Source organism: Columba livia, chromosome 19 (assembly GCF_036013475.1).
Source record: "Columba livia isolate bColLiv1 breed racing homer chromosome 19, bColLiv1.pat.W.v2, whole genome shotgun sequence".
Lineage (NCBI taxonomy): Eukaryota > Metazoa > Chordata > Aves > Columbiformes > Columbidae > Columba > Columba livia.
This window is the reverse complement of record NC_088620.1, coordinates 1223161-1239538: the sequence shown is the minus strand read 5'-3', so window position 1 is coordinate 1239538 and position 16378 is coordinate 1223161. Positions and strand designations below refer to the sequence as shown.

The 16378-nt window shown below is 44.8% G+C and overlaps 1 protein-coding gene across 3 annotated transcripts in view; it reads left to right on the top strand.

Annotated features, from left to right (window-relative positions):
- The window catches only part of NEK6 (NIMA related kinase 6), a 49543-nt gene that overhangs the window by 10652 nt on the left and 22513 nt on the right, over positions 1-16378 (top strand). For 2 of the 3 annotated variants that reach the window (XM_065035424.1, XM_021280173.2), the window contains exon 2: positions 9584-9708. In XM_065035424.1, coding sequence (XP_064891496.1) covers positions 9616-9708 — 93 coding nt within the window. In that variant the 5' untranslated portion in view covers positions 9584-9615. The remainder of the gene's footprint in view (positions 1-9583; positions 9709-16378) is intronic. The other variant, XM_065035425.1, reaches the window with a different exon arrangement.

Here is a 16378-nt window from a genome sequence, read left to right as displayed (position 1 = left end):
CTGTGCAGGCCTTTCTGTAGGAAAAAAAAAAAAATTGGACTCAATTTAAATAGACAAGTCTTGTGAATCCTGAAAGAATTTGGGCATTTAGCCCAGGAAAGGGAGAGTTCTCTGCAAGAACTTCATTAACCCTGTCTGTCATCAGAATCAGTAATAAAAGTAGCTCTGCAGACTTACAAAGAACAGATCTTTTTTGTTTTCCGCCATAGCCTGGATCTGCAGGCGCTGGGGAATGAATCGTGTTCTGCAGGGAAAACTGCGCCCTGTGGGAAGGAGATGCAGTGTTGTGTGCAGTGGTGTGGGAGCACGGATATCAACCAAAGAGCTGCACTGATTTTTGGAAAACTGGTGTTGGTGGTTCCCGATACTCAGGAATGTGTAGGGGAAACCAGTTATTTTATTTGGTATAAGGACACTTCATGGCAATGTATATACAGTCTTATTTAGCATATTTTGAGGCAGAAAAAAATACAAAGATGTTTCTAATGTAGTTATTTTTGCAACTAGAAAAATGTGAAATGTTTTGAGCCAGGGCAGAGTTTGTGCTTGTTCTTGGCAGGCGCGGGCAGGACGCGGGTCCCGTGGGTGCTGCGGTGTCTGCGTCGGGACCCTGCGGGTCGGGAGCCTGCGCCTCACGAGCCGCTTTGAAGCTGCAGCGGCTTCCGATGGGATGAGTCCATAGGCTGACTGGGCTGCACAGTTCTCAGCATTATTTCCTCTTCTGGTTGGGAGAGTTGGAAATACCTGTTGTTCTGATGTTTTGAACTTCAGTGAACATATATCTATATATGTCTATATCTTCCTCCATTCCTTTTCCATGTATTTGAGGCAGATATGTTGGCTACTACACACTAAAATTAATGGCTCTAGAGAGAAACTGCATGAACAAAGTGTTTACAGCAGGTTTTGTGGATTTCAAGCCCATCTGACATGGGTTTGCTCCTTTACCTTGGTCTGCCTTAGCTTTCCTTAAACATTGGAGAAATTACAGCAATACTTCAGGAGTATCTTTGTGAGGTTTACTTAATGCTGGTCAAGTGCTTGCAAGTGTGGTAATTGAAAGGTATTTAGCAGCACTAAGTGGTGATGTTTCTAATCACATATGTATATATGTATTTACAGAAGACTTTGTTAGGGTTTAAGCTCTTCTGTTGGTTAAGCTGAGAGCAGCCTGGGCTGAACAGTTCCCACGTGGGGGTTTGGGGCTGTAGCAGCAGAGCTTACCTGAAGTTGGGCTTTTGTGTCCTTTGCCAGTGCTGGTTTTGTCTTGCTGGCATAAGATGATCTGTTTGCTCGTGCTCTCGGCTGCCTGCTAAAGGTGTCTTGATAGGAACAGGCTCTGTAAGTAGTTTGCATTCTTAGAGCTGTGTAGTAGAAACTTATTTTTGGGATTGGCTTGATTTGGATGTTTTCACTGTAGGTTGGAACAATTAGTCTTCCCTACTACTTGATTTTTGGCTCTTCTTTTTCACAAGGGCTCTTCAGCTGTTGGTTGAGAGTGGAAACTATTTGTGTTTCACGTGCAGATTGTCAGCTCGCTGGTAGCACAGGAAGTTTGCTTGTGTGCAAACAGCCGATTGTTCCCTCGCTGCAGAGCGAGACGGTGCAGCCGGCGTGATGATGAAGCTGACGTTACTGCTGCAGACAGTGCGTGTTTCGTAGCTGTACGTGATGGTACTTATTTCAGTTATGATTTAATGATGTGAAAATGTCTGGCAGTTTCTGTGAACATATACATTATGGATATATTTCCAGCCTATATTTAATCTTTCCTTCATCAGAAATGAATGAATTCTGAGAAGGATAACAGAAATGTTCTTAAATAATTTGACTTCAGGCTTGAAAGCTTTATTGCATTATAAATTAAAAGCTGAGCATGTTGTTGCATGCTTAGTAAGCAATACAGTAAAATTCCAGGTAGATTTAGTATGTGTTTATTTTTAACAAGTGTTTCGTTAGCGCCGGTAGTGGCCTGAGAGGTCTATCCCCAACGTTTCAGAGCTTGTAAAAATGAATATCATTAATACTTTTGGAAGGCTCAAAATTGCAACTTGAAGAATATAAATTAAGGTATGCTGGCTTCTTACTTTATCTGAACATACTAGATGGGGAAAAATGCAACCTGCTGCCGCTGTACTGTATTTACAGTGTTATCTCTCTTCAGAGGAACTATTGTCATTTTAAATGCTGCTGGCTGCTGTCCATCCTGGATTTCGGATGTGACTGTGCATTTTATATTTATCTACATCTTACGCAAACATTATATGTAACTATTTACATGTGGTGTTGCACTAGGAAATTCCGCTCTGTGAAGTAAGAGGTAGGACTAGTCCATTTAGGCTGGTGGAAGGGAACATTTATCTTATCACATTGATTACTTAGTCATAAGTATAAATCACCAGGGACTCTTGGCACTGCTCCTAGGACTGCTGAACAGGAGCGTGTGAACCCATCCCGTGTCATGGATGGATCGAGCTCTGTAGCATCCAAAGTGTATTCAGAAGACCTTTACAAACAGTTATGTGGTTTGATTTGGGACCACATTCTAGGGAGCTGATATCACAATGTAGGGAAACAAACAAGCCCGAACAACCAAGAAACGAACCTGTGGTGGAAGCGAGCTAACTATGCTCCTGGCTGGTCCTGAGAACTGATGAGGGTAATGGGCGTGTGAAATGATCTATCGAATAATTGTATGAACTCAAGTAGCATCCTCAGGGTTAGTAATAGAGCGGAGGAGGCGAGAGCACTGTGTCTGACCCTGCCGGTACCGAGTTGTTCTGCTGGATTTGTCCCCAAACTACAATACAGTGTGTTTGGAATGATGATCTGCCCTGCTTAAAATGGCAATATGGACCTGAGCTGCATGGAGAGGGTGCTCTGACACAGATACTTCATTACTGGCAGGAAGCATTTGTTTTATTGACATCTACAGTGAAATGGCTCCAAATACCTTTAAATAGTTGACTTAATGTCATTTTGCTTCTAGGTATGGAACAGCGAATTACAGTGTCTGTCACAGCATTTGTTTAACGAACATCAGTTGTTGACACAGTATGACAAAGCTCTAGGGCTTCTCAGCCGTTTCACTAAAACCTCGGTGGGTCTGGGGAGGCTGGGCGGCCCACACTGTTCTGCCTGCTGACTGTCTAGTTGGCACGGAGTCGGGACAAAAGGTCTGCACAGAGTCTTACCACCAGCCCATCTGCGCCTGCTTCCAGGGTAACTCCAACGCTTGCGAGATTGAAAGTGTGATGAAAACACCATTCTGCTCAGCGGTCAATTCGTGACAAACATCCTCGTCCTTTTCAGGGGTTTACAAATTGCTGGTGCAGTTTTCACTGAGGGCTGTGACTTGGTTTCTGCATTTTGATGGGACAGCAGCTACTTGTAAAAATTTTGAATATGTAAATACATAGATTTAGTTTTGTATTTTCCTATTGGGACATCAATACCATAGTTTGAGCGTTTGTACCTGCTATTAATATGAGTTATCTAAGGTTGGATGAGGATGCGCTTTGGAAAGTTATCAAATATCTGTTAAACAAAATTCAAATGAAAGTTTAAAACGCACAGTTGGGCTCCTTAATACTTAAAAATACCGATAAAGAAAATTTACTTTGAAACAGAACTATCGTCTGTAACTGTGTTTGGTGACTGATGCTTTTGCTACTTTCGGTGACCCAGGGCCTCCCCTTTCAAGCTTCCCTGATAATAAAGGCTGCGAAGGTTGATTTCCACCCGTTTTTGTTTGTCCTTTAGAGCTTATGTCAATGAGAATGAGTGAAATTATAGTAGATATTATAGTAGCGCCTCAGTCACGGGTGGCATTACTAAATCTAACAAAGTTGTGTAACCGAGCGCTCTTAGTATCTTCTTTTTAAGAGTCTGTTCACACTTCCCTGTATTTTATGCTTTCTTGGGCTTTGCGGGTGTGCATAACCCGTGCTGTGTTACATTTGCATGGATATATCTACAGATACACTTCCATCTTAATGCTTAGCCTAAAATTTTGAAACTGTCTGCGGGTGATGCCCGGTTCCCGGCTGAGCTCGCCCGGTGCGGCTGTGGGGAGGGAGCGCAGGCCGCTCGGGGGCTGCTCCGGGGCCGTGGCCGCTCGGGGGCTGCTCCGGGGCCGTGGCCGCTCGGGGGCTGCGGCGTGGCAGCCCGGCCGCCTCGGCCTCGCGCAGGAACCTCCTTCTGGGCCGTTTCTTACTGAATCGTGTTCTTCAACTCTGCTCTTGCAGCTTTCTCTCCTGTCTGTTGCATTTCAGCGCCATTCCTCATGTTGTTTCCTTTAACATTCATATTCATATTTTTTCAGTGTTGGCAGGTGTGTATTTCACACTAACATGAGGGGTTTTTGGATGTTAGACTGCTATTTGCTTATGGTAATTTCCAGTCATCATAAGGTGACTGTTGAGAGAGATGAGCAGAGAGGAAAAAAATTGTCAAGCATTTACAGTAAATACTCTCTGCTTTTGGAAACGCTGTCAGAAGTTTAATTGTTGGGTTCAAGTAAGTTTGTCATGTGCCAGACAGAATCAGTCTGCCGTAATGAACGGGTTACGCACTTCACCAGCAAAAAGGGAGAGTGAGAAAGCAAGGGATGCTCAGGATTCCCTGTCACCTTGCACTGCAGAAGGAACGGGGTGGGCTTTTTAACCTAGCCTGTAATTAGGTTTTGCATGGAAGCATATATTACTGTGCTTGCTTTGCCAGAGCTCTTCAGTGTGATGGATGAGATTTAAAGGTTGATCTGACTAAATTGCAATGAGAATACTAACGACAAAGATATTTCTGTTGTGAACTATTCCTACCAGGCATCATAGCTGTGACAGAAATGGTGTAAGATAATGGACAATAAAAGTCACTCAAAAATAATACTCTCCTAGGACTGGGCTGCCTTCCCCACAGCACATACCCCGAACCGGGGCAATAATGTAATCATAAGCCAAGATCATCATTTAAATATATAGGTAATCTCATATAGTATCCTGACAGATTTATTTTGTGAACAAGCAAGAGGAAGAATATTATTGGGCAGCAGAGAGGAAGGAAGCGTTGGTGCTGTGGCCGCGCTGGTTTCGTACAGCAGTTTGTGTTGCGATGGCGCTGGGGCCGAGCGGGGCCGCGGGGGAGCCGGGGCTTTATGGGCACTGCAGCGTCTTAGTCACTGTTCATCTCTATTCTTTGTATATGTTAAAAGATGGAAATTTGTGCAGTGGTTTAAGCAACATACTTGGCTGTGTTTAAACAACTCATGGATTTCTGGAACTATACAAGACTTGGGTTTTTTTGTTTTACACAAAGTATCTACGCAGAGCTGCTTGCCTCTCCGTCCCAAGTCCCCATGTAGTGCAAGTATAGGAGAGGGATATAGTAACTGAGTGCAAAAGCACATACATATCTCTTGCATGATATTTGGGGGCACTGGAGCAGGTCAAAGGTATGAAAGGCCCCATAATGTTTCCAGGAAGGGCACAGCTGCCTCCCCTTCACAGTCAGGAATGCCGAGACTCCTCGAGTGGAGTCGTGTCACTTTTACAGTAGGAAGTGGTGCAAAAGTTGAAACCCTCATAGCCTATTCTGCAGAATCGTTCTTGTGGCAGTGCCAGGGAAGGCTGGGATTGCTGTGGCTTGTTGTACGTTTATAAAGCTGTTCCCTGTGCAGTCTCGTGCTCTGTGCAGTGCCGCCCCTTGCTGTGTCCCTGCTGGTGGCTTTAGCGGTGGCTCCTCCGGCGCAGTGGGCAGCAGCACAGCTGGACGTGGGTGCATGGCAACAGCTGGGGTGGCTCGGGAGAAGGTGAGGAGTGTTGGTACAGAAACCAGTTTTAACACTGAGCACTCAAACCGCTGCTTTGCTGTCTACTTTAGAGGCACGTGATCCTGTCACGTTGATTATACATCTGGGAGTAAATAATTTGGCCTGTAGCTGGGTTTGAGGCGTGCAGAGACACATGGCGATACCGATTAGACTGGTCACAGCTGTTTCACTGAGCTGGTTTAGAGAGGAGCTGCACCCGGGGCAGTCGGGTGTGTGAGACTGAACACCAAGATGCGATGAGGTTCTCTTCCTTAATGAGTGTCTCGTAATTAATGATCTTGGCCTTTGCTAGCAAGTGCCCTGGGCTGTTCTGCTCTGAGCATCCCACCGGTCAGGTATCTGCAAGGTACCACGGCCTTCCATGGGGATTCTTGTTCTGCTTTGCTTTCCACTGATCCAGGCTGGGATGAATGGATGGCACGGGGTGTAAGGACACGTAGGTACCCAAAGAGGAATCGCAGCCTCGGACGTGATGTGGGACCTGGCTGCATACGAGGGTTTTTATTTTCCCTTGCTTTGTAAAACCTCCAGGTTACCTGTGGATACTGCCACTGTATGCGGTAATAACTGTCCTGCAGAAGGGTACAATAAGTGGCAGGATGCTTAAAGACTATGAATGTTATGTAGTTCAGGCTTTTACTGCCATGTGGTGAACACGCACAACGTGCTGTGTGTAGAAACAGCTTCTCTGAGTGCTGAGGCACTTCCATCCTGACCCATATAGCCTGGGTGAGGTGGGAGGTTGTAACTCATTCGAGTCACTTTGAAAAGACTGTTCCTTTCCAAAAGAATGAAGATATGGCTTTTGGTATGCTGGATCTCCTTCAAATGCTTATGTTAATTGCAAGTGAGAGTTTCATGGTAATTTTTGGATTCCATGAGATAACTTAATGCACAGATTATTTAGCCTGAATGGAAGGATGGAGTAAGGGATGGCTAAACAGATTTGAACATTTCTTATGTGTTATGGTTTTCTTCAGTAGTCTAGAATGACTCCTATCTGACGTGTTGCAGTCAACGTCCAGCCCAACTTCAGGATTACTGAAATGTAGCTCACAGTGCGGTCATGTCCCAGGAGAGGGCACCTGGAATGGGGGTGAGGCTCCCTGCTTTTAAGTAGTTGTACTGGACACAGTCATGTGCTCTGCTCAACATTTTCATGTTTAAAAATGTAATTGTGCTGCAGTTAGACTTTTCTAAAGAGAACTTTGTGGAATGACAACTCGGTGTGGTCTGTGTACCGTTCCTGATGTAATGAAGTGCCGTTGTGTTGCCGGCTGCTCTCTGAGGGCCCTGGGTGACGGCCCTTCCCGGGGATCCCCGTCCCACCTATCCCAGAATAGCTGAGCTGGCAGCTCGGGGCAGGACACGCTGTCCCGCAGGTGTCAGCGGCTCCGAGCTGCTGTCATGTGAGCTGTCCGTATCTCTTTTCAAAGCTGATATTTGGTTCTTACTTCTTCCCTCGCTTCCAGCTGTAGTGCTTTACACAAACGGTGATCAAACCCAAATATTCTGCCTCATACCTTCCATACCTGCTGGTGGCAGCTCGTCTGGTCTGAGCTGTTAATTGCCTTCCCCTTGTCTAATCCCTCATGGTAACTAATTGTACCTTGACTTTCCTTATGATAGCTGGAAATTATGGTTCTGTTAGGAATGGCCCAGATTTGCATATGATGGGATGACTCAGAGTCTCATATTGAGAAATAACTCCGTGTTCTCTCTTTTGAGCTCCAGTCCTTTCCGAAGGCCAGACGCACTGGGTAGGGTGTTTGATCAGTGTTAGACTACAGATATTTCACGTGACGCTGCCTGGACTTGCCTCTTCTCTTGAGGCTGTTGATGTGAAATTTCTGGATTCCCGTGGAGGTGAGCGCTGAGGAGCGAGGCCGTCGGCAGCTGTGGGCCCTCGCGGCGCTTCTGCCGTGCTTGTGGACTCAGAAGGGAAAGAAAGAGTGTTACACTCTCCCTTCAAGCAAACAGCCTTTCTTCAAATCATGAGTAATAACATAGTTAAGATCTGGCAGTGTAATGTAAGGTAGAAATTTCATAGGACAGTTTAATGTTGATATTAAGGACATTTTTTTTTATTCTTAAACTATTCAGCTGGTTACTAATAAACCTACAGACACCTGATACTGAAGGAATCTTAAAATCAAACTTCTTCATACTAATTAATAGCGGTTATCCTCCCCCTGGGGTGCTGTAGTGCCCACTCAGAGAGCAGCCCACGTCTCAGCCTGGTTGTGCACAGCAGCTCTCCCAACTCTTTCTAGTGAGTGTTCGTTAGAGTCAAAGTTCATTTGATTAAGAAACGAGCTTTTTCTCTGCTTTCTCCCCGATACTGTATGTGCACATTTTGATGCCAAAGGCTTATTTATTTCACTTACAACTGTTAAAAGAACCAAGTGCAGTTTGCTACAGAAATTCTTCTGCATCATATTTTCTCCTCCACTCCCCCAAATATTTAAAATACCTTTGTATTTTAAATTAAGAGTTAGTCATTGCCCAAGTGCCAGGCGTGCACTATTAATACACTAATGAGGTCAGGTTGTGCTCTTTTGCTGAGTGAATACTTGCCAAAACTCTTGAAACAAGTTTCTGCAAATGCTTGTGTTGGCCACTAAATCTTCCCTTGTCACCGTTGGGCTTCTGGTAGTGGCGAAGGACGGCAACAGCGCGACTCTGAATGGCACGTTACCTCGAGTGTCTGTGGATAACGAATAGCTGGCTATGAATAACATTATTAAATAAGCCCCCAAAGCCTGCATGCAGCCCTTTGTGGGGAAGGGGCGGTAGTGTGTTTAGTGTGTTCTGGCCGTGCTGGGAGTGTATTTGAGGACTGGCCAGAGCCTGAGCCCAGGACGGCCCTGGGATCTGCTCCCAGGTGTCCCTGCATAGCAAAAGCTTGGGTTTATGGTACTAATCTTATCATAAAACTGATCTTATCATACTGTGAAATAATTTCATTCAAGGTAGACCCAAGATGTGACGTTTTATGTGACAAGTGCTGGATTTCCCAGCTCTTCACCAGCTGTGCTACCAGCATAAATGAAGGTTAAATTGTTATTGTTGTTGTGACTCAGAATTTCACAAACAAGATCTTTGCACTTAAAAAAGGGAGGGGAGACTGCATTGGTCTCTCTTGGGCGAAGGGTAATTTTAGAATGAAAGTCAAGGATCATTGCAAACAGTGATGGTGAATTTATTTTTGTCTCCTTACAGTAAGCTCTGTACACGATAACTTCTGCTAGATCTTTCCTCCAATGCTGCATCCTTTTAACTTCTGTCACTTTTGGAGGAAATTCTGCTGGAAAACTTGCTGAGTAATTGCTGCAGGTGCAACTGGAAGAAATTCATTCATGGACTTTCCCTCGTTTGTTCCTAGAGTAATACTTCCATCTTGCTGATCCTAATGCGGTTTCTAGCTGCTGCTTTCCGTGGCTTCCCGACCTGCACGAAAACTTGGAATGGGGCGGGGAAGAAAGAATGTGGGTGAAGCTACACTTCTAGGTTGTCTCTCTCCAACGAAAGCCGTAATGGTCTGGTGGGACTTTTTATCATTTTTATTTTACAAAGGGAAACGTGCTAACCTTTCTGGAATTGTTCACTAAGTGTCTGATCCCATTGGGAGTGCTCTGGGTTCAGTGGTTCTAGGGCAGGTAGCGTTAGCTGCTGTTACAGTACACGAGTTTCTTGCTTTCAGGGCTGGATGGACGGTGATGAGACTTCTCTCTCCCCTCTTTGTTTTCTGTGCAGCAGACGCGTGAGGCAGAGTCTGGTATGATACCATGGAAGGGCAGCACAACCACCCGCATCATCTAGGGGACCAGAACAACCCTCTTTGCAAGCTGCCGGGGCAGGAATATCAGCATGATCCTCAGGTAAGTACACGTGTCATTCTCCTTTGCTGTTTTCTTCCCTTCCTTTTATAAAAGTCCACACATCTCTTGCATTTAGCCTTTTGGGTTTTTGCCTCTTTTGTTACTAGTGCAGTTACAGCAGTTTTAGGGTATATCCATTTGGGGATTCTGCCAGTCAGCCGGAGTTTCCTGAATCGAGTTTTTTGATAATAAGTAAAAAAGGAAATCCTTTGAATTTTGCTTAAAACAAGTATTTTAAAATCATCTTATAAAAACGTTTACTGTGTTGGCTTTCTCTTCTCTTTGATTCCTTGAAGAAAAGGCCAAAGGAAAGCAGTTGGCTGCGTAAATGAATAAACGTATTTTATCTCCTTTTATAGTTTAATAATAAATGCTGAAGTTAATTACCAAACAAAAGAAAAACTCCTACATGAAACTGTAGGCTCTCCGACTTCATTTCCTGTGAGTCTCTGGAATCCCTCCCGTAATGTATTTTGTCTATACTGTTAGCAGGTTTCGCTGTGGCGGCTTCTGTCTCCATTGCCTGCCTTTCCGCAGCAGGGGCTGCGCCTCGGGCTGGGCCTCCGTTCAGAGCAGCAGCAATACCTGCACCGTAGCCGCGGAACTCGTACTTTGTCAACTCTGGCTCCTCGCCTTCTTTTAGACTGTTTATCAGAGCAATTAACTTTTACTGATGTATGTTAAAGGGTAAACAAAGCACCATGGAAAAGCTGTCGGCAGGACGACTGTTGCAGCTGCGGTGTGGCCTGGGGAGTCTGTGGGTGTTGTCTCTCCAGATGTGCGGCGCAGGGGTGATCGGGCCCCTGAACGAGGGGCGGTCGTTAGGGCGGTTGTAGCGAAGCGGGGTGGGATTTGCAGAACCCTGAGTTGCCTACACGTGGAGTTCAATGCTGAATGTGTCTTAGGCAGCACTGCTGGGAAAGCAGCGACGTATGGAGCAAAGCCCCCCTCTCCTAATGTAGCAATTTGTCATATTAAGTCATTTAATAATAATTGAATCCCCTTGATTAATCTCCTAGAATTAGCCAGTTGCATTTTGAGCAATTAGGGTTAATTACTGCCTCATTTGGCAGGATAGAGCCCCTGTAATTATTTCATGAACAAGATTAGGAAGTGTTCCTGTGCAGCAGATACGTTCATGGCATCTTGGAGCACATGTTAGAATTTGTAATGACATAGTTAAGTGTAATTAGTAGCTAATAATCTATGTTCTGCTGCTATGCTGATGCTGAGTGGGCTCATTTTGCTGTATGGTCATTGTTCTGTGAAACCTCCCCTCAATTCTGGTACTACCCAAGTTGTATTAACGGAGGTCTCTGAGCATATTAACTGCTCTGAGAGTGATGCAGTTTGGAGTTAGGATTGTGGGAAGACTTTCTCTTGGATTTGCTGTTAAAATAATAATTTTTTTAAAAAGCTGAATAGCAAAAATACACAGTCTCCCAGAGAACAGAACAAACTACCTCTCCTCAGCAAACTCAGTTTAGAAATTAGCAAAACCTGGACTATTTAGAGAGCAGGACACCTTACATTGATGGCACGCTATGATTGGTTTTCCATTTTGCAGGAACATTATTATATATCATTTTCAATTTGCTGGTACCTGTTACCTGGAAGAATTCAAAATTGCATTGTTTCTTCCTTCTGAAGATACAGGTCATGCAGACATGCTCTGTCATCGCTTGTGGAAGAGAGGTTTGGGAAGGAAAGCTTGACCCAACTTGTCTTGCCGGGAGCGTCGCCCATGGCAGGCAGGGCGGGAGCTTACACAGAACAACCGGAGCTGGAGCTTGTGGGGTCTCAGGCGGGGCGGGTTCGTGGGGGCCGGCCTCCCAGCTCCCCAGCTGGGGGAGTCACCCCAGCCGAGCAGCCCGGGCGCCCGCAGGAGCTTTGCCTACGCTTTGCCGCTCCCTGAAGCTTTTGTCTCTTCATTCTGACAAAGCTGTTATTTCTGGTTTATAAATAGTACAGAGCTATGAGGGAGTGTACCAGACTTCTCTTTCTGTCTTTAACTACTAGAGGAATGAGGTGACACTTTTGAGTAATGTTTCATATTTGAAGTTTTCTAATTAGAGTAAGTGAATATATAAATATAAAAAAGACCTAATAAAGTAGCAGCTCAGCTGCTGGCTGCCTTACCTGCTCAGCACTGCCCCGACGGAGTTCGTCAGCAAGAGACAGACCATTCTCCGGTAACGTTCCAGAGCAAAAGTGTCAATTATTTAAGTCTCTAGATTGCTTGGTGTTTATAGCAGTAAGCAATAAAAGTTATTTAGGAATAAATCAGTGATATAAAAATATAGAGCTATGATTTTTTACTTAGTTTTGGTACTATATAAACATAATAACTCACTTTTAAATAACCCTTTTATGTACTCAGCGGCTCGGCAGCAGAGCTGCTCACGGTGGTTCGCTTCGGTCCGCGGCTTGAAGGTGGATCGAACGGCTCTGCCAGCAGAGACTCCGTGATTTCTCCTTCTCTGGAACGCTCACGCTATTTCTATGTTCAATTTCTTTGTGAATATCGCCTTGGTCTGCTATCTGCAAGCTGGTGTTTCTGTCTCTCCTTCTCAGAATATGGTACAAATATCTGCTGATAGGGATTTTTTAACTTTGAAATTCAAGCCAAGTTCTTCAGCAAACTTTAAATCCCAGGTAACAGGTCAGGTTAAGGATATTTTAGGATGACTCTGTAGTCCAGTTTTGAAGCTGCAAATTGAAAAACCTGATGTATTCTTCAGTAATTAGTGACTACCTGTTTGAAGGGTAATCTATATTTTAAAAGTTTCCTCATCTCTTGTGAGCTTAGAAGTTCTTCTTTTAATCAATCTGTTCTAATGTGTTCTCATGAATTCACACTGGAATTTCAACCTCAGAGTATGCAAAATTCTTCTCAGGTAGGCGTTGTTGAATGGAGATGGGTGTCTAATTTGGGGCATCATAAAGAGATCTGCAGCGCTGGTGTTGGTGGTAAACGAGTGCCTGCAGTGTGTGTGCTCCGCCGCGGGGCTGGCGTTCCCCGCCGCCGCGGATGCCTGCTGAAGGTGGAGTTAGTGCACGCTAAATGTCATTCGGATGAAGTACGCACTTTGGAAGCAAGGAAATCGTTGCTTTAAAATTAATGGTGCATTGCAAATATCAGAAAAACCCCTTATATCCAGCGTAAAGATAATTAAAATTCAGATCAGAAGTGTATGACTTAGTCGGGCTAAATTTTTTAATGAGACTTCAGAAAATTAATTGGGCGAGTATGTTTTTACTCTTGTAAAGAATATTTCATTTCGTGACTCTACAGGAAAGATGCTTTTAGTGGCATCTAAAGATTGTAGTGTCTGATTTTTTAGCTGTTGATTAACCAATCTTTAACAATTTTTAGGTTGATGACAAATAATCTAAATGTCTGGTGACCTCATAGCCATTTGTGCAGAGTGACGACTAGTGCCGGTCTTCCACATGCCAATCAGATGGCAGGAAAACAGCTGACTGTTGTTAATTAACATTAGCACTCGGGGTTTCTAGACTGTGCAATTAGCAGAGACCATTCCCCTTTCCAGCTCCCTCAGGCTGGTTTCCATGGGCGCCGCTGGGAGCAACGGTGGGACAGACCCCGCTCTGCTGCACCGCTGCTCTGGACTGTTTAGGTTTATCCCAGCTTTTGAATAATTACAAAAAGATCATTTGTTGGACAAACATTAACACTTCTGGAGATTGAAAGTCTACAGGACAGTTTTTTCTTATTCTTCCTTATGCCAAAATACAAATTCTGAGCTGCACCACCACTCATTTAAAACCTTAGAAGTTCTCCTCAGGTGCTGCAGCTGCCCGTGCGTGTTATAGCGGTGCGTGGGAGATCGGGGGGATGGTGTCGAGCCTCCAGCTGCAGGTCTGGACCTGCTGGTACTCGTGCCTGCTCAGGACTCCTCTGCAGCACTGAAATGTGGAAGCGCAGGAGCAAACTCCATCTGGTCACCAAGAACAAGCGTGTAGCAGGGAGCTTTTCCAAAGTTCTCATCCTATAGATTTGCCTGACTTGCTTTATAATCTGATCTAGAGAGACCCCTATTAATCTTTTAGTCCCTTATGCTTGCAGCACACCTGTTCAGGTGCATGCGAGGTAATATAGCTGAAGTTATTTTCATTGGATTTTTTTAGTATTATAAAACCTTATTAATTCTGTTTTGCAGAAAATCTCATAACACCCCAAAACTTGAGGCTGAAAATTCTGGCAAAGTCTCTGATGAGCGTGGTGACGCGGGCTGTCGTTACGTACTTCTGCCAGCTTTGAAATGTTTGCTCTCGCATCAGCGATTACATCTAGAAGAGAATGTGTGCGCCAGAGATGTTGTCCAGAATAGCTTGTTCTTGGAATAATCTGTGTTTCTTCTTAAAAATGAATAGCCTCTTTATTTGAACGAGGAATTAATTGACTTTAATCTTTGGCCTGAAGAGTAGTGAAGAGCGAGGCTTCATTGTGTGGATAAGAGAACAGCCTTTGTCTCAGAACTAGTTCTCCCCAGACCGTCCCTTCCTACAGCTGCCCTGGGAACTGACGTGTGCAAACCCCCCGTTTCCTGCTGTCTGTGGAGCTCCAGTGATTGGGGGGTTGGGGGTGGTTTATGTTCGTTTGTTTGGGTTTTTTTAAATTTAAGCTCCATTACCTGCTTACATTTAAGTAGAGTAAAGCATAAGCAAAAGTTAATTTTAGTCAGCTGCGCGGGAAAATGGAATGCAGGAATCAATGGGGAGCTCTGTGGTGCTGTTTGGTCTAACCTGAGCGTGCTCTCTGGTTCCTACCGTCATCAAACATCTTCTAGCCTGTATGAAAGCTCCATTACTTTAATTAGGTCTGATAGGTTGTGATAGCAAATGTAAATCTAGGTCATTGCATATGTAAATGTGCAGCTGTAGTCCTGGAGGATGCCAGAACATATCAGCCGAGGTGTCCACTCTGGGCCAGCGCGGGCTGCAGCGTGGCGAGCAGGCGGCCCGTGCTCACCATGGCAAAGTGCTTGGGACACACACCCCCGTCACTTGCCTAACGTTTATTTGTATTTTCAGGTTAAGTAGTTGCGAGATGTTCCTTGGCATATGCTTAAAATATTAATTTACACTTAAACACTCCTGGTTTAAACATGCAATTTAATGATTTATGAAGGGCAAATGGATACCATCCTTGATTGTAACACGGATTTCTTCCTTAAAAAGAAGTTTGTGGTATTTGCTACGTAAGACCTTGTTAAAACCGCTCCCTCTATTGTGAATGGTAACTCCAAGTTTGAAAACTTTGGCTCAGACTTTGCTGCAGGAAGAGAGCGGCGCGGGAGGCACGTGTGCGCAGTTCAGGAAACGCTTTGAGTCCTTTCGGGTTTTTTAATTAAGACAAAGTGTTTTGTGATTTTGCGTACTGACACCTTTGGTTTGGGTGGGTAAAGCGATTTGACTGGGCAGCTCAATAATTTGCTTGGTAGCTCGTACGTACCAAGTTGGGCAATGGAGATGCGCCTGGTTAGTCACCGGTCAGGTTGGACAAACACTTGTGTTCAGACATTCTTCTGCTGGTTTTGTCATGCACAGAATGCACATAAACCAGTGCTTGTTAGCACTCCCTGGATTGAGATGTGTATTCCTGTATCCTGTAATGTATATTGATGAGTATTACTGTTTATCAAATCCCTGCAAAGAGAGATTGCAACCAATTTAAACTGAGAAAGCTGCAGGGGCTGATTACACTGGGTATTTGCTTGTCTGGTTTCATCCCATGCTGCCTTACCTTGCTGATAATTTAGTGACTTAAAGGGGAATGTATGCAGACAATAAAACAATGTTATCTTACCATTCTGCTGTTGGTCTGCTGCCCCATAGGCTGCCTGTTTCCTGTCGGTGAAAGGCTACTGCCATTTTCTTGTGTAGTATACACCGCAAATCTTAGAGAAACGAGTCCTGAACCTTCATTTTGATTTCCACTTTGCTGTGTTCCCGCCTGTAAAGGCAGCACTGAGGGTGACCCCCCTTTGGCAGCACAGGCCGTGACCGCGGCGCTGGGGAAACGATCTGCAAAGGGAAACGGCCCTGACCGTGTCACCCCAGTGCTTGATGCAATTAACTTCCTACTTCCCTGTGACTTGTCGTCATGAATAATGGCAGATTCTGATGCAGCCTTCTTATTGGTGTTGGCTGTTGTTCATGAATTAACATTTTCATTGTGTCATCTTTAGCCTAGAGAAATGAAAACCATTTCTCATAGTATGAGAGTGTTTAAACGCACAGGGCGACAGATGGAAAAACTTACCTGTGGCCTTGGCATTTCAAAAATAATTACTCAAAGTGTCATTTAATCTGAAAATGAGTGGTTTAGCTCTTTTAGGAACTTAAACTGAGAAAGCTGATGACCACGATGGCCTGGAGTTAAATTTGCAGTTATGTGCCTATTTGACTTAGCAGGCGTTGGATCAGCGTTACGGTATCGCGCCTTTGTCTCCTGGAGTTCACCGCGGTCCGGGTGCCTGAGCCGAGCAGCGGTCCCGTGTCAGAGCCGCAGAGCGTGTCCCTCGGCGGGCTGCACAACAAACAGCCTTTCAGAGCACAGGGACGAGGGGACGGGGACAGCAAAACGACCGGAGAGCCTGTTCGCTGTCTGGGCTGTGCCTGAGCACTCCTCTCTGTGGCGTCA